The sequence below is a fragment of the Sciurus carolinensis genome, chromosome 3 (assembly GCF_902686445.1).
Source record: "Sciurus carolinensis chromosome 3, mSciCar1.2, whole genome shotgun sequence".
Taxonomy (NCBI): domain Eukaryota; kingdom Metazoa; phylum Chordata; class Mammalia; order Rodentia; family Sciuridae; genus Sciurus; species Sciurus carolinensis.
The window spans coordinates 41,225,693-41,242,457 of record NC_062215.1 but is presented as its reverse complement, the minus strand read 5'-3'; the positions used below and the strand labels follow the sequence as shown (position 1 = coordinate 41,242,457).

The window sequence follows — 16,765 nt, the reverse complement described above, 5'->3', positions numbered from 1 at the left end:
AGGAAAAAGGTGAGGAAAGATAATCTAGGACCAGGGTAGGGGACAGGCCCATGGAGGCAAGAGGCTGAGCTGGTACTTCCAGGAACATGGACACAGTATGGGGATGAAGGGGTAAAGATCCAAGTGACTCACTGCTTAGAGCTGGTGTTGTCTGTGATCTGCTTCACAATTTGGCAGTAACATTCATCCCGCATGACCTCATGGTCCTCACAAAGCTGAAAGAGATGGGGCTGGAGTGGTAGCTCAGCCACAGAGCACTTGCCTAGCATATGTGAGGCACTGGGTTCGATTCTCAGCACTGCATATAAATAAATGAATAAAATAAGGGTCTATCAACATCTAAAAAATATGTAGGGGAAAAAAAGTTGAAAGAGAACAGACTAGGTCACAGGTCAAAGATATTATATACCAGATACGTAAAAACAAGGTGGGCACTTGAAAAGAGTCCTGGTGTCCTGTTCCCAGCTCCCTCCCCACCAGCAGGTTGCACTCCTCTTTGGGCTAAGGGAGAAGCTTCCATGCCAACGTCCTACAACTCAGGGTGATAGATGCAGAAACCATCCCAAAGCAGAAAGGGAACATGGGGCAAAGTTGTCTATACTGACCTTGAGGAGGGTGCAGAGCACGTCCAGTTCACTCTGGCCCTTCAGTGGGGCATCCCCCATGAACCTCATCACAGCTGTTGGGAAGACCTATACTGCTCAGGCCCAGTAAGATCCCCAGCTGCTTATCCCCCAGGGGGCCCCAGAGTTGAGTCCCTCCCTGGGTGGCTGTGGCCACAGACCTCTGGGGGCTTCCATTTTCTTCAAGGTGTCCCATGTCTGAGTAGGGGAGGGGGAGAATCTGAGGACCAGAGAGGAGTAGTGATAGGCAGGGATCACACAGTGCTACATCCCACCAAGTGGTGGCTGCAGTCCCACCCTCACACCTAGGAACATGTCGGTGGCCATCTTGTTGAGGCTGGTGTCACTGAGTTCGATGAGGGATTCCTGGAGCGGGGTCTGTGAGGGGAGGGAAGGACCAGGTCACCATGGAGGGGTACCTCAGAAGAGAGTCATATTATACTTCCATATGATGACTGAAGGGTCCACATTACAAAATGGGAGCCAGGCCTGATACTGGGGACAGATGCTGCCCCTGTGGGGAGTCCTGGAGGGTTTTAGAGCTGGAGGGTCTCACTTTGGACAAACTGTTTGTCCTGGGGCTGGGGAGGGGGCCTCTCACACCACCATTTTACAGATAGAGAAAATGGATACCTTGGTGAAACAGAGCATGTCTTCCAAAGTTCTGGACTCCCGGCCCTCCTTGGATTTCAGCCTGAGGCCATCCCTGTAACAGGAGTGGGCACTACTGACCAGCTCTGCCTCCCAATCTTTGGCTATATTCTTTTCCCACATGGGAATGTTCTTGACCCAGAGGCTGAGACATAAGGTGGGCCTCGAACCTTGGTGGCAGCCTTTCAACCAGAAGTAGGGCTGCCTTACAGCCTGACAGCCAGTAGCCACTGCAAGAAGCCCTCCTTTGTGTAAGGAATAGGGGTGGGACCACCACTCACTGAGGTTGTCTCCGAGGGTCTCGGAAATACTTCTGGGCAAATTCGAGCATTGTATAGGGTGGGAGCACCAGTGTGTCTTCTCTACGGTCAGCAGAGCTGGCCCTGACTGAGGGACCCTGCATGAGAGGAGAGAAAGAAAAGGAGGGGAGAGAGAGAGAGAGAGAGAGACAGACAGACAGAAAGCAGGCTTGAGCTAGAATTAGCAAGGCCTGTCCGGCCACTCCCCACTTGTCCTCCTGTCAAAGTCCATTCAAGGCAACGCCTGGATGATAGAGCCCAGACTGTCTCATCTACCAACTCACATGAACCCACGCGCGAGCAGTCGACTTGTCTCTATAGTTTGCCACACCCACCTCGTGCCGAGCTGACCCCGCCTTCGGCCCCACTAGGCCACGCCCCCATGAACCAGCCTAATCCAAGCATAGCATTGACTGACCCTGCCCCTCGCTCCTTAATTAGACCTGACTCCACCCTTTCCTAATTCCACTCCATAACTGATCCAGTCCCACTCCCATGGACCCACCCCATGCCAGGTAGACTTCACTTACTGGCCAGCCCAGACTGGTCCCCGTCCTTTTGCTCTGATTGCATTCAACTGACCCCCACCCTTGCCTACTTCATTTGGTCACAATTCCAACCATCTCTGGTCACATTCCTGGTTCCCCCACGGGTCATAACATCTTGCTCGCCCTACTCCAGGATTGGCCACGCCTCAAAGGACTGACCATGCCCTTAGCGAACCTTACTAGAATTCACCACCGCAGGAAGTCTGACTCATCCTTACTCTGTCTCCGCCCCACGCCGGTCTCACCTCTCTCCTGCGGCCCACCTCCTGAGCAGCGGCTGTAGAGGCTACAGCTGCCGCCACAGCGGCGGCCCGGCTCCTGCCAGGCTCTGCTGGTAGCTGCAGGAAATCAGGGGCTGCGGCAGGCTGCACCAGCTCCGAAGGGAAGCGACCCACGCGCCCGTGGATCGTCCCAAACCGCCAGCCTAGGGGTCATGTCAAGGGTCAGAGCCAAACTGAAAGGTCTTGTCTTGGGATGAATGGACCCCTTTAGGGATACTTGGGTACTTCCTTGACCCCTCCCTAAACTCTGTGGGGGAGACCAAGCTATCAAGCCCCCACCACCGTTTTGTCTTTTTCTTGTTTTTGTTGCTGGGGATGGAACCCAGGGCAAATTAGGCAAGTGCTCTATCACTGAGCCACACCCCGAGCCCTTACAGGACCCATTTTACATGGGAGGAAACAAGAAGGAATTCCCTCAGGGCCACATGAGTATAGTGAGAGGTGAAGCAAAAGGGCAAAGCGGAGAGTATGGATTCTCAGGGCATGTGAGGACACAAAGAGTCTGGTCACAAATATGGAAACACTACACCCACAGCCACCCCATGTTCATCTGTTTAGGCAAAGGGCTGGGCTATATGTCTGCCAGTGGGTCCTACCAGGCCATGGCAGGGACCTTTGAAGACCTGGCCAGGCCAGACTCTTGGGGGCACCAATAAACCCTCATCCATCTGAGTGTTGTGCTGATCTCTTGTCATCCCAGTGACTCAGGAGGCTGAGGCAGGAGGATCACAAGTTCAAGGCCAGCCTCAGCAACTTAGTGAGACCCTGTCTCAACATAAAACATAAAAAGTGCTGAGGATATCTCTTAGTGTTAGAGCACCCCTGGGTTGGGTTCAATCCCCAGTACTAAGAAGGGAAGGAAGGAAGGAGAAAGAGAGAAAAGCCCTCATTGTACACCTATAGTATGAATATATGGAACTAACATGAGTCCTGTTTAGAGCTTCCAGGTTTGGGGGCACCCCTGGGGTACCCACCAAAGTCAGGGCCTCTATGCCGCAGTTCCTCCAGGTATACCACTTTCTTGCGGACCACACAGCCAGCACTGTAGCCTGCAGACCAAGTTTGTGTCAGCACCCTCCAGGGAGGCCCAGCCTCCCCTTCTACCTACCTCATCCCCCTGACACTGACCTGCTCTAGGTGGCTCCAGGGGCTGCAGGTGGATAATGTCACCCTTGTGGAAGGCCAGCAGCGCTGGATCCTCAGGCAGGAAATTCCTCACAGCAACAACATAGTCAGAGTCCTGGGATGGCCAGGGGCAGGGTAAGGGGCTGTAGTCCCCCGCCTCCCAGAGGCCTAAGGGTTTCTCCCATCTCCCCAGCATAACAGGGAAGGGAGCCTTCTCTAGATGAGAAGGTGGAAGGAAGAGCCTCAGAGGGCCTGGAAGCCTTAGTCTGATGAATACCCATCCACCTACCCACTTGATCCCTCAAACAGACCTTCCCACTGAAGGTTTACCCAGTCAGGTGCTGGGCCTGGGGGCTGCCCAGTCACGGATGGGGAGATAGACAGGGTCTGGGCCTCGGGGAGAGCCTTATTCTTGGGCCCTCAGCCCTGGGCAGTATCTGTGGGAGGATCCTGACCTTCTTTAGCTCCAGAATGAAGTCATCCACCAGGGTCTTGACCTGGTGAGCTCGGGCTGAAAAGAGGATGACCTTCTCACTAGCCAAGTTAAATTCCAGCATGTTCTGTGAGGGCATGGTCACAAAGAGGATATCTGCAAAACTGGAGGATGGGAAGATGGAATGAGGGCAGGATCCCAAGGCCAGAGGGATGCTCTCCCCAGACCTCTTACAGTCCTGTGTTCCTGCCCCACCATATTCCAGTAGCCTCACTCCACACTAGCCTCCTGGGACCCAAGGGACTTCTTACCTCCTATCTCTGACTCCCATCAGTGGATTCTGCTCATCTCCTACCACCCTTTGAACCAATGCTCTGGCACCCTCCTTTGTTCCTTAGTCCAACTTCCCAGGTTTTTCCCACACAAATCTTTTTCACCCACCAACCAAATTATTCCTATCTTTCAAAGCAGGGAGCTTTAACCCAATCAGTGATCAAGACTCTTTCCTGATCTCATGTTAGGACAAGCGAGACTCTAGCAGGAGTCTGAGCCCTCAGTTAGGTCTCAGGACTGGTGTACCATTTCCCTTTTTGGTTGCCTTATGAGTCGGTGACTTGCAGCACCATTTGCCCCACTGGAGTGAGCCCTGGAGGGAGGCAGGGCTGCCGTGTGGCCCCAGAGGCAGGATAGGGAATGGGCTCCTAGCTTAAACATTTCCCGCCCACCTGAACTGAGGCAGGTAACTTGTATCTCTGAGCCTCATTTTCCCCGTCTCTTAAATGGGCATGACACAGGCCTCGCACATCATAGGTACTTGGAAAGCAGCTGGACCAAGTGAAGAAATGATAATCCCAGTCTGGGCCCCAGTCTCCAGATGGCTCCACACCTACTTGTCAGTCACCTGTATGTATGCAGGACCCGCAGCTGCCCACTGGTCTCCCGGCTGCCCTTGACCATCCGCAGGAGTTTGATGCCTGTGTGGGACACAGCTAGGATCTGCACACCAGTGCCCACACTGCCCTGGGTTGAGGATGAGGGGCATGTGAGGGTCTTTTAGTCTCTGTCCTGAATGTTCTGGGCAGGTAAGGAGGGGGCAGACAGGGGCTCGCACCGTGGCGGGGAAGAGACGGGAGAAGTAGACCTCCCAGCTGTCTCGGGCAGTGCTGATCACCGCCCGCTTCACACTCTCCGTTACCAGAGGCCGCTGTGTGTCCAGTTGGTTCTGGGCTAAGGGAGACCAGGTCTGATCAGGACCCCCTTTCCCCTTCCCTTGCCAGCCCACATCTGAGAGGTCAGGGAGAGAGACTGATACCCGGCAAGAAGATAACTGGCCAATATCTAGAATGAGAATCTGAAATCCAGAAGTGGACACAATGTGTCAGATATTGCCAACCCTGAACATACAGCCTGGCGACTTAAGAGGCCAAAGCAGAGCAAGGAGGGGAGTGTCTGGAGGCAAATGGGGCTGGACTTGTTAGTCTTGGCTTCCCTCTGAGAAAGGGCTGGCGTGTTTCTGGCTGGCAACCCATCACAATTTCCCCCACCCCCTGCAATACCAAACAGGGCCTTCATTCTGAGCCGCTCGTCCTCAGTGATGCGCAGGCAGGCCTCAGAGAATGTGTCATGCAGGATCTATGGGAAGAAGCCATGATGCAGGTGATACATGGGACTTCCCCAGCAGGCTGGACTGTTCTAGGTGCACAGCAATGGAAGAGTCCCATTTTGTAGTAGTGGGGTCATCTATAAGCTGGACCATCTTCATAAATCAGACCCCACTTATAGGGACCCTCTCCTCTCTCCTCATCTTTGCAATCTATTCAGGTCTTCCCAGGCTGCAGTTTCCTTATCTATCTCGGGGGAGGGGTTTGGATTTGACCTCTGAGTCCTGCCTCAGCCACACTGACCTTGTCCATGGGAGTGGGAGATTGTATAGAATAGTTTCCCAACCTCAAGGACTCCAAATCCCAAAGTGCAGGCTGCTAGTCTATGTGCCCATTACCCTGCTGAGTACACTGAGACAGAGGGGAAGAGAGAACGTCACCTGGCGGAACAGGAGGTCTAGCTGCACAGGATGGTTGTAGCTGTCCTTGGGGTAAAAGACCTGAGGGAACAGGGCTTCAGTGGATAACTTCAGACTGTTCCCTCCCTTGCTTTGCACATGGCCCCACTCGATAGCCACTGCCGGACTCTACACCAGTCCCACCCTTGGCTCCAACTCTACCTCTCCAGTTCTCCCGGGCCGACTTCCTGACTCCCTCACTCCCATTCAGCCCTACCCCTGACTTAAGCCTGGGCCTTGCCAGGTACCTCTTTGCGCAGGAAGATCCGCCAGGGGGCATCCTGGTAACCGTAGAAGTTGGGGTTGATTAGGCAGTGCAGCCGCGTTTGCACCGGTTCCTCTGGGGGCTCCAGTGATCTTGAAGGCTGCGCTGGAGAGCACGGGGGAGCAGGGGAGGCATAAGGAGGCACCTCTCAGGACCAAGTGGGAGAGTCAGGGTTGGGTAGAGGACATAGCGGCAACTTCATGTAGAGAAAGGGACCAGGGCAGGTGTGCACACTTTATAACCAGTTCTTTATTCCACACATATAGAAAACATTCAGCAGCCAATGCTAGGGGCTGAGGATGGCCCGTGAACAAGATAGACAGGGCCTTGCCCTTGACTTTAGTCTCATGGCAGGTTTGGGTAGAACAGAAAGAACAAAGCTCTTACTGCTAGGAGCTGGGGTGGAAGTAGAACAGAGTGATTTAGGAAAGTCCAGGGAGTTAATTTTTGAGGGCCTTTCAGTCCAGGTGGTCTAGGCTGGGATGAGGACATTTGAGCTGAGACCTTAATGACAAGAGGGGGCCAGACATACAAAGATCACAGGGAAGAGCATTCTAGGTGGATGGAATAGCGAGTGTAAAGGCCTGAGATAAGAAGGGGCTTGGTGTTTTCAGGAACAGAATGTGCAGAAGCGGGGGTGGGAGGAGATGAGGCTGGGGAGGTGGGCAGACAGGCAGGGTCTCAAAGGGCACAGTCAAGAGTCTGGAGTTCATTATAGGAGCCATTTAGAAGGTTTTTTGTTGTTTGTTTGTGGTGTTTTTGTTTTGTTTTGCAGTACTAGGGATTGAACCCACTCTTGTGCATGCTAGGCAAGTGCTCTATCACTGAGACAAATCCCCAAACCTACTAGAGGATTTTTATAAAATCAGGGACACAATGTGAGTTGATTTGTAGTTTTTTAAGATCACAGTGGCTGCTGTGAGACATAGCTGGTAAATATTAGGGTTCCAGTTGTGGTGCCAGGAGGCCTGCATTGATAGCCCTGGTCTGATACCTTGGCAAACCATTTAAATTCTTTTTGCCTCCAGTTCCCTACCTGTAACATGTAGGAACAAATGGTACTGCCTTGATGGGTTTTAGTAGGATTAAATGAGACCAGGATGGGCCTGGCCTGAAGTCAGAGTGATTTAAGTGTGAGTAGTAGTATTACATCCATGTCCACACAATATGTACACATGGGCTTAGGGATATAGACACACATGCCACCAACATACAGACTGAGACTCACCTGTGTTCACAGAACTACTCACACACTTGGATACCATGTCTGCTTGCCCCGCCCTCCCTCCTGGCCCTCTCACCTGGAGTGGGCCCCATGGATGGCCTCGGTGCACTGGTCACTGGCTTCACCAGGGCCACCGTCTCTCTGGACACCTGTTCCACCCCAAAGAGAGTGCTCAGGGGGCAACAAGCAGGCCACATGGAGGGGGCAGAGGTAGGACCATGGCTTATAGGAGTAGCTGGTTTCTGATGTTCCCCTGGAGGACCCTCTTTGTCTCTTATCCCTGCTGGGTTCTAACCTGCGTGCCAGGTGCTGTCCCTAGGTGAGTCATCTGGCCCTTCAGGAGCATCAGGGCCTCCTCATGGGGGTCTGGCCGCTTCACAAACACCCTTCCATCCTTCCTGTTAGGAAGAGGTTAACCAAGGAGGAGTGGACACTGAATCTCCCCTCTCCCCCACCAAATTCTTACAGTTTGGTGGAGGGGACTTCCTCATCCACCAACCTCATCATTATGAATGAGAACCCAGAGAGAAGCAGAGATTGGCCTGAAGTGGTTGCATTGAGAACAGCAGTCTGGGCTTCCCTTTGCCCCAGGAGCTCATCTGGACGCATTGGCATGAACAAACTCCCTCCCTAGAGGGAGCTGGGTGGGGCACTGTTTAGGCCAACAGGCAGGTGTATGGGAGGGTAGACACTCAGGCACAGTGACCAGGTCCTCTGGGTTAGAAGGCAGTGCTGACCTTAGGGCCTCAGGATGGCCTCCCCGGGGCGGCTGCTGATACTGCCTGACAATGTTCCTGATCTGCTGCGTGGGCTGAGGGAAGTGTTCTGAGTTGAGAGTGGAGTACCGGACCAGGTCCCGGGAGGGCGAAGCTGTGGATTCAGGGGGAGGGTGGAGAAAAGGATGAGCCTCCAGTGGACAGAATCATAACCCCAGTCCTTTCCTGGAAAGGCCCCCAAACTGGGATGGGATACTCACTGATTTCTGAAGAAGCCAGGTCCTGAGCTAGAATGGGGGCAGCCACAGGCTTGGTGGCAGGCCTTGGGGTCTTGGCTAGAGGGGCTGGGGTAGAGGACTTTGGAGTAGAGCGCAGAAGCACAGGTTTGGCTGGGGGACCAGTGCCTATGGACTTCGGCTGTGCCTCTGGTGCTAAGGGTTTCTGCAGAGAACAGGGCATGGACTGCTTAGGACACACCAGCCTGCTCTCAGGAACCCTGTCTCTCTGCCGAAGATGGGTCTTGGGGCTCCTGGACTCAGAGAGGCACAATGATGTCCTGGAGCAGCACAGCATTCCTCTTCACAGCTGGCGTCTCTTAGTAGCCCCCTTTCCCTGGGTGGGGGCTCACCTCTAGGGGTAAAGGTCTTAAGGCAGGATTAAGGGACTGCTGCTGGAGTGCCATGGCCTGCAGGGTCATCTCCCGGGCCTGGGGGAAAGCAGCAGTGGTAACCAGGTGGGTCCATGGTCTGCCACCCACCTCCAGTGGTCTCTCGCTCACTCACTCACCAGTAACACGGCCTGCTTGTGGATGAAGGCTTGCTGCAGAGCCAGTGTGGAGGCATCCAGGCCTGGTACTGGAGGAGCCGGGAGAGGGCACAGGTAGACATGGGTAATGCAGGGAAGAAGAGATTCCTTACCAAACACTCCACCCTGTCCTCCCACTCCCACCTGTGGCTGCCTAGCACATGAAGGTGTTTGTGGGCCAGTGAGTGACCCCAGCCCTGCCCAACCCTGGAACCACCCTAGGTAGAGACACTGACTTGGCTTTGGCTTTGGCTCTGGGGGTCTCCTAAGGGTATCTTCAGTACTGCTACTGCTGCCTCCACCAGGCTGGCCTCCCCCTTTCATGCGGTAAGCAATGGCTGTTGGCTTCTCCAGGTCCTAGGGACAGCAGGTGGCTGGCTCAAGTGACTGCCTCAGTGCTGTACTCCTGAGGCTCCATGGCAACAGGCACCTGACACCAGCCATTTCCCTGGCCAAGTGTCTGCATTATGCCTGGGTCTCTGCCAGTGCAGTCCCCAACCAGTCCTCCCCACAACCTTGTGAGCTCCCAACCATCTCGCCTTTGATAGAGGAGTAAACTGAGACTGAAAGAGGGGCTGTGCCCTGCTCAAGGCTGCATATCATCCAGGGACTGCCACGGTGTCCTGGAAGTTCCCAGGCTGAGGGAACCTAGGGACCAAGGTCATTCACTCCCACTGGGGGTTGGCTTCCACCAGAGGTGGTGGCAGGTGTCTTGCACCAGGGATCTGTTTTCCAAGGTCAACCTGCAGCATCTCCAGCTGTGAGGAAACCCTCATATTTTCCCCCCATCACCAACAAAGACCCAGAGAGGACACAGCACCCCATGACCCTGGCTGTGAGAAGCTCCCATGTCACTCTGGGCACAGGTGTGACTCAGGTGTACACACTGAGCTTGCTCTCTACCTGCAAATGCCCCACCCTGTCCCTACCGCATCCCCGTAGGACAGCACGGGGTTGAAGAGGCTGTCCAGGTAGCAGTCAAGCCCCTTATGGGGCACAGCGGGCTCTCCAAGGCTGTCGGAGTCTAGGTTGGGGGATATACAAAAAGGGCAAGTTCATTCCTCCTGCTGGTCTCCACCTCCCCACAGCCTCCCAGGCTCCCTTCCCACCAGTGACAGTGGCCAGTGCTGATTGACCTTGGTGGGTTGCTGTCTCTCTCTGGGCCTCAGTTTCCCCACTTGTACCATCCTCATTGTGGCTGCTGTACCCATCAGAGTCAGGTACCTCAGGCATGTGATGCTTGGGCTCAGGTCTGATGGGTGTATCCTCATCTGAGTCCCAGCTATTCCCAAAAACTCTGTGGGGGAAGGGGAACATGGAGCAGCTAAGAGAACCACGGCCCTAAAAGAAACCCCTAAATTTTCTGTTCCCAGAATTGAGTGACTTTCTTCATTTAAAAAGCAGGACAGCATCCAGATACATGCCTGTAAACCCAGCGACTCAGGAGGCTAAGGCAGGAGAATCACAGGTTCAAGACCAACTTAGGAAACTCAGTGAGACCATCTCAAAATAAAATAAAAACTGCTGAGCTCAGTGGTAGTGTTTGCCTAGAATATGCAAGACCCTGGGTTCCATCCCCAGCACTAACTCAAAAAAAAAAAAAAAAAAAAAAAAAAAGACAGAACCACTGGGCACTGTGGCATGCACCAGTAGTCCCAGTTACTCTGAGGCTGAGGCAGGAGGGTCACTTGAGCCCAGAAGTCCCAGAAGTTTGAGGTCAACCAGGGAGGAGAACATAGTGAGACTCCATCTCAAAATCAAATACAAACAACAACAAACCCCTCTAAACTCAGCCTCTCCCAGGAGTTAGGCAAACAGAACCTTCTGCCTAAGATAGGCCATGTGTGTGAGGGTGGTCCACATATCTACCTACACTCTGGGGCCTCCCCTGCCAGCTGCAGGCCCTTCTGTGCCCACAATGAAGTAAGACTTCTGTCGAGGGAAGTCCCTGAGCAGCTCCAGGTCTGACACCAGGTCCAGCACATAGTCATGGCCAGCCAGCTCTGCCCACTGCACCCCATTCTTCATGGCCACTGTCCATCCTCTCCAGCCTTCAGTCAGGCCCCTGTAAACAGCATGTGGAAGGATGGAAATGGGACACTTGCCTGGGGAGACCCTGGGATATGAGTCAAACCCCAGCATGACCATAGTGATTCTTGGGACACCTTGGAGGTCTGGCCTCCTATCCCTCCCTCCTTCCCTTCTTCCCAGGTGCACAGGGATAATTGCTGGGTGGGGCATTCTAGGATCCCACCTGTGCCTAAGAATGTCTCCAGCCACCTCTTCCCCCGTACTCCAGGAGTGTACCGGACAGGAGAACTGGTCACCTGGGGGTGGTAGCAAGTGCTAAACTCAGCCTGGGACATCTGCAATCGAGTCTTGCAAGGTTGCCCTGCCTGCTTCCTCCTCCCAGGACTCTCAATTCTTGTCTAAAATCCTGTATTCAGGCTCTCCCTCCCCATCCATGGTGGTTCAGTCCCTACACACTGACTTTTCTGCAGAGATATATCTAAGCAGGCCCCTTCCCTGCTCCAGAACCTCTCATGGCTACTGCTGACCCCAGAATATACTGGGCCCAGCTGTCCCTCCATGAGGGATGGAGGGAGGGAGGGAGGGCAGAATGAGGCGTACAGACAAGGCAGCTTACCATTGAAGCAGCTCACATCCAATGCCATGTTGGCCTTCTCATGGGTGGTTATCCACTCAAGCTGGGTCGGGGGGAAGGTGCGGGCGGCCCCTGAGCCCTGCTGTTGGGCCCGGCCCATGGCCTGCATGAGGCGGTGCTGACACACTGCCTGGAAGCCATTCTGCCCATAATCAGACACAAACCTGATGGGTGGGAGTTGGAGCCTAAGGGAGGTCCAGGCTGGCCCAGAGCCCTAAGGTGAGGTCAAAAGTTCTCAGGCTAGTTCAGAAGGGTCCTAGGTTATAGTTCAAGGCCTGTCTGAGTCCTTTCCCTTGCAAATCATGCTTTGCACTCAGCATGACAACACCCAGAACTGTTGTCATGGTTCTGTCCACACAGCACTAACCACCTGCCTGTCTCTGTTCTAGGAATCTCACATATATTTATAATTTCATCTTCACAACAGCCTATGAAGTATATACTACTGTTATCCCTCTTTTATAGGCGAGTAAATGGAGGCCCAGAGAGGTTAAAAAAACTTGCCCTAAGTCACAAAGCTCATCCATGACTAAGCTGGAATTTGAACCCAGGCTTCCCAAGTCTACTATTCATGCTTCTAACCACCTCCCTGCATTATCTCCCATGACCTGAGAGGTCAATGCTCTTTTACAAATTTGCCATACCCTGGTCTTGCCTACTTCTGGGTCCTGCAAGTCCTTTATCCAGTTTGACCTGATTTTTACACTCTGCCGTGAAAAACTGCCCTTCCTCTTGCACTGGGCCCAGTGGAAACTGATCACAGCCCCTGGACCATATTGGTGCCTGTGCCTCCCAGCACAGAGATGGTGCTCCTGGTCTGGCCTTTAAGACCCAGCCTTGGGCCTCTCTGCCAGCACCACAGTCTCTTACACCCTGCCCCACCTGGTCCCACTCACTTGAGGAGGAATTTGTCGAGGCGTGAGGAAGGTGCGAAACCACTGAGGCAGGCAGCCAGTAGAAGCCAGCCCCGCTCAGCGTTGTGGGCATTGTGATTGTGCCACACCTGGTTGGCCAGCTGGGCCAGGATCTCGTCCCGTAGTTCAGGCACCATCAGCCCCTTCTGCACAATGTAGTTCCCAAGGATGTCCTCCTGGGCACCATGCAGGTGGGGGTCACCCATGAAACGCAGGATCTGGGGCACAAAAAGACTCTCCTAGGCCTCTTGGAAAATTTTTCCTGTCGCATCCCCACCCTTCAACATGCATCCCCCCTCCTTTGGGTCCTCCATCCATATGAAACTACCTCATATTACAATGTGACTGCCATATTCTGTGCCAAATGATGAGGCAGTTCACCCTCTATGGGAAAGATTCAAAGTACAGGTGGGTATGGTGAGGCAAGAGGATGGCAAGTTCAAAGCCAGCCTCAGCAATTTAGCAAGGCCCTAAGGAATTCAGCGAGACCCTGTCTTTAAATAAAATACAAAAAAAGACTGGGGATGTGACTCAGTGGTTAAGCACCTCTGGGTTCAATCCCTGGTACCAAAAAAAAAAAAAAAAGATTCAAAATACATGTTGACTTCCTGTCCTGCTCATGAACCTTCTAGGCACCCTACACAGCCCCAGTAACCCACCTGCTCCCCTGGCTTCCAGCTGGCTCCATACCTCCTACTCCATATAGGTCTCAAAGGATTCTTTATTTTTTTATTTTAATTAATTTGTTTATTTATTTTTTTGGTGCCAGGGATTGAACCCAGGGATGCTTAACCACTGAGCCACATCCCCAGTACTTTTTAATATTTTATTTAGAGACAGGATCTCGCTGAGTTGCTTAGGGCCTTGCAAAGTTGCTGAGGTTGGCTTTGAACTTTTGATCCTCCTGTCTCAACCTCCCAATTACAGGTGTGCACCACTGTGCCCATCCTTCAAAGGGTTCTTTATAACACTCAGATCTGACCATATTGGGTTCTCTACCACTCAGACTGACCACATCACTCCCAGGAAGCATAGTCCTGGACTCCTGGGGTCCTTGGGATGAAATGTGAGTTCTGGGTCTACAATCAGATCCTCATGAAACCCTCCCCTTGGTCACCCTCTTAACTCTGTTCTGACCACACTAATTTCCTCTTCTCTTTGTGCCTGCTACCTTCTCCCTATAAATTCCCCTCCAGTTCCAATGTCCTCTCTTCCAGGAAGCCTTCTCTGACCTTGCCTGGGGCTAAATTAGGGTCCCCTTGGAACTTTCCAGCCTCTGTGCTTTCCTCTATACATGATGTTGGTCACTGGCAAGGCTCAGGGTCTGCCTCCCCACTCAGACTCAGAAGTCCTTGAGGAAAGGAGTCATTGGTAACCCTGGGAGGCTCCAGAGAGAGTCTAAGGCAGTCTTTCTGCTAAGAAGATGACTGGGAAAGAAAGGAGGCCAGATCCCCTCCACTGACATAGAAGTTTCTCCTCCAAGGAAGAGGCCTGGGGCTCATGAGTTAGGCTTGTGGAGGGCCTGGAAGGACAGCACTGGGGGCCTCACAGCCTGGCTTTATGGGCAGAGGCTATGATTTTTTTTTTTTTTTTGGTGGTACTGGGGACTGAACCCAGGAACATTCTATACCCCCATGCCCTTTTTTATTTTGAGACAGAGTCTCACTAAGTTGCCAAGGTTGACCTTGAACTAGAAATCTTCCTGCCTCAACTTCCCAGGGCTATGAATTTGAAAGTGGCCTGGGACAGGCCCCATACCAGCTTGAAGATGCTCACGGCTTCTGCATGGTACTCAGCTGGCAGCTGTGTGAGGGGCATCCTCAAGGGCACTGTCAGCATCCCAAAGGCAGGTTCCTGGGGGCATGGGGCAGGAAAATGAAGAGGCAGAGCTGGGACTGACAGATACATCTGAATCCACTGCCCCATGCCAGGTGGAGGGTACAGGAACCTGTCTCCAACATATGGATTGGGAAATGGGGGGCTGGCAAGGTGCAGACAGTGGCGCATGGTGAGTTAGATAAGATCCTACCTGGTTACTCCCCAGGAAATCAGAGCAGCACTGATATGTACTAATTACTCAGTTTCTAGAATATTCCCAGACTGGTTGGTAAATAGCCCTGCCTGATCTCCGGAGGACCCTCACCGTCAGGGTTCCTCAGAAGCCTCCAACTCTCAATTATGCAGCCACTGAAATGTTCACACCTGACACCAAGGAAACCTGCCCCAGGGTGAGGACAATGTCAGTTTATGATTAGTTAATGCCCACTGGCCAGGGCCCCTTGGGCCTATGCCAGTCCTTACCTTGAAGTGGCACCGGACAAACTTGGCCATGGGGTAGTTGTTGATATCTAGGGGCAACGTGACTCGGGGCTCAGCCTGGAGCCGGGGAGTCCTCACAGGGGCCACGTGGGGCACTCTGGCCAGCCTGAGACCTATGGAAAGTGGAGAGTATGAAGTGGTTGTTCCCTTGTCCCCATACCTTCTCCCATTGCCCAGTGTAGTCACACCTGCCACAGCTTGCATGAGCCCAGCCAGCTCTGCTGGTACCTCCAGGTGCCCCACAGCCACCACCTCCCGCTTGCTCAGCTCCTGGAGAGACAGACAGCGAGTGGTGAGGGGATAGCCTGCCACACCCCCGCCTGCCAGCCTCCCTCCCTGTCCCCTGCTGCCACCCAGACCTCACACCCACCTCCTGCTCCCGCAGCTGTGCCTCCTCCACCCGGCGCCTCCGCTCTGCCCTCAGCTGGAGGACAGCAGATGGTCAAGGCAGAGAATGGCAGGCAGAGGCGACTGCAGGCCCCAGGCCCAGGCCAGGCAAGGCCAGCTCACAAAAGGTGTGGCTGGCCTGAGAAGCAGGGGGCAGCTTCCCATGGTCTGGAGACTACTGCCCCACTTCACAGATGGCCAAGAGAAGACAGAGGTGTGGCCAGAGAAAGAGAGGAAACAGGAGAAAGAGCAAGAGACCGACAACAGTGAAGAGCAAAAGGAGGAAAACTTTGGGAAGACACATAAAGGAGCATTTCTGGAAAGTAGTCAAGCAATGTACAGTGGCAGTTCCTCCTCTGTTGTCAGTAAAAGCTACATAGTTTTTCCATGCTTTGGGAATGACATTTATCTTTCTGGTTGGTTTATATGAACTGAGACTAGAATCAAAGTTAAGAGCCAGATCGTATCCAGAATGTTCAAGTCACCAGTTGGTTGCACCAATTGCAACCAATTACTGAAGACCCCACTGTGCACCCAGCACCAAGCCAAATCCTTCACATGCAATATCTCAGTTAAACTTTTGCACAACCCCAAGAGGTAGATGGGGAAGTTGAGGCTACAGAGGGGCTGAGGTCACACAGCTCATGAGTGGCAGAGCAGGGATTTGAGTCCTAGACTGAGGTTAATGGTCTCCTCTTGAGTGCTAAGTGCTTCTCCCCTTCCTGCCCAGAGAGGGCTGGCACCTGTACCTTGAGGTAGCGGCGGCGGTTCATGTATGTGTGAACCAAGGACCGAAACTTCACCAGACTCCTCCTCATCTGTTGATAGCGTTGCCTGGCAGGGAGGGACATGGATTGGGATGACGGGGTAACCAAGAAGTAGAAATGCCCAATCAGTCTGGCCTAGCAGCCAGTGCCTACACTTCACCTTGGGGTCCTTTGGCACAAAGAGAAACTGGAGCTTACAGAGGGGCAGTGATTTGACCAAGGTCACACAGAAAAAAATTAAAATGGCTTTTTTTTTTTTTTTTTGGTACATGGAATTGAACCCAGGAATATTTTACCACTGAATTACATCCCCATCCATTTTTATTTCTTATTTTGAGACAGGGTTTCACTAAGTTGCCCAGGCTAGCATCAAACTTTTGATCCTCTTGCCTCAGCCTCCCAAGTCACTGGGATTACAGGTATGGGCCACCAAGCCTCGCTGTCACACAGCAAATATAGTGGCAGGACCTGGATTTAACCTGCATGGACCATCTGTTTCCCATTATGTTATAATCCCAGGGTCCCTAAGATGCAGGGTGGGGCCCCTCTCAGCTGGATGGATTCCCAGTGGCCAATCAAGAGGTCCTGGGCACAGGTGGCCAGGGAATCTGATCATCCTTCCTGTAGAGGCCTTCACCTAGCTTGCATGACTCCAAAGCTTACTACTATCTAAGTTCAGGCACA

The 16,765-nt window shown here is 53.1% G+C and overlaps 1 protein-coding gene across 1 annotated transcript in view; it reads right to left on the bottom strand.

Annotated features, from left to right (window-relative positions):
- The window catches only part of Myo15a (myosin XVA), a 51,964-nt gene that overhangs the window by 13,976 nt on the left and 21,223 nt on the right, over positions 1 to 16,765 (bottom strand). Inside the window, exons 24-55 of the mRNA XM_047547410.1 lie at positions 16,064 to 16,148; positions 15,298 to 15,351; positions 15,116 to 15,197; positions 14,910 to 15,040; positions 14,367 to 14,462; positions 12,591 to 12,826; positions 11,677 to 11,858; positions 11,284 to 11,356; positions 10,903 to 11,094; positions 10,166 to 10,326; positions 9,959 to 10,053; positions 9,266 to 9,386; positions 9,012 to 9,079; positions 8,854 to 8,931; positions 8,486 to 8,666; positions 8,247 to 8,379; positions 7,805 to 7,907; positions 7,586 to 7,658; positions 6,268 to 6,389; positions 6,002 to 6,061; positions 5,517 to 5,592; positions 5,072 to 5,187; positions 4,862 to 4,980; positions 3,983 to 4,124; positions 3,531 to 3,642; positions 3,377 to 3,451; positions 2,367 to 2,545; positions 1,556 to 1,671; positions 1,257 to 1,329; positions 929 to 1,001; positions 606 to 679; positions 133 to 215 (exon numbers count right to left, since the gene is read on the bottom strand). Coding sequence (XP_047403366.1) covers positions 133 to 215; positions 606 to 679; positions 929 to 1,001; positions 1,257 to 1,329; positions 1,556 to 1,671; positions 2,367 to 2,545; positions 3,377 to 3,451; positions 3,531 to 3,642; positions 3,983 to 4,124; positions 4,862 to 4,980; positions 5,072 to 5,187; positions 5,517 to 5,592; positions 6,002 to 6,061; positions 6,268 to 6,389; positions 7,586 to 7,658; positions 7,805 to 7,907; positions 8,247 to 8,379; positions 8,486 to 8,666; positions 8,854 to 8,931; positions 9,012 to 9,079; positions 9,266 to 9,386; positions 9,959 to 10,053; positions 10,166 to 10,326; positions 10,903 to 11,094; positions 11,284 to 11,356; positions 11,677 to 11,858; positions 12,591 to 12,826; positions 14,367 to 14,462; positions 14,910 to 15,040; positions 15,116 to 15,197; positions 15,298 to 15,351; positions 16,064 to 16,148 — 3,564 coding nt within the window. The remainder of the gene's footprint in view (positions 1 to 132; positions 216 to 605; positions 680 to 928; positions 1,002 to 1,256; positions 1,330 to 1,555; positions 1,672 to 2,366; positions 2,546 to 3,376; positions 3,452 to 3,530; positions 3,643 to 3,982; positions 4,125 to 4,861; positions 4,981 to 5,071; positions 5,188 to 5,516; positions 5,593 to 6,001; positions 6,062 to 6,267; positions 6,390 to 7,585; positions 7,659 to 7,804; positions 7,908 to 8,246; positions 8,380 to 8,485; positions 8,667 to 8,853; positions 8,932 to 9,011; positions 9,080 to 9,265; positions 9,387 to 9,958; positions 10,054 to 10,165; positions 10,327 to 10,902; positions 11,095 to 11,283; positions 11,357 to 11,676; positions 11,859 to 12,590; positions 12,827 to 14,366; positions 14,463 to 14,909; positions 15,041 to 15,115; positions 15,198 to 15,297; positions 15,352 to 16,063; positions 16,149 to 16,765) is intronic.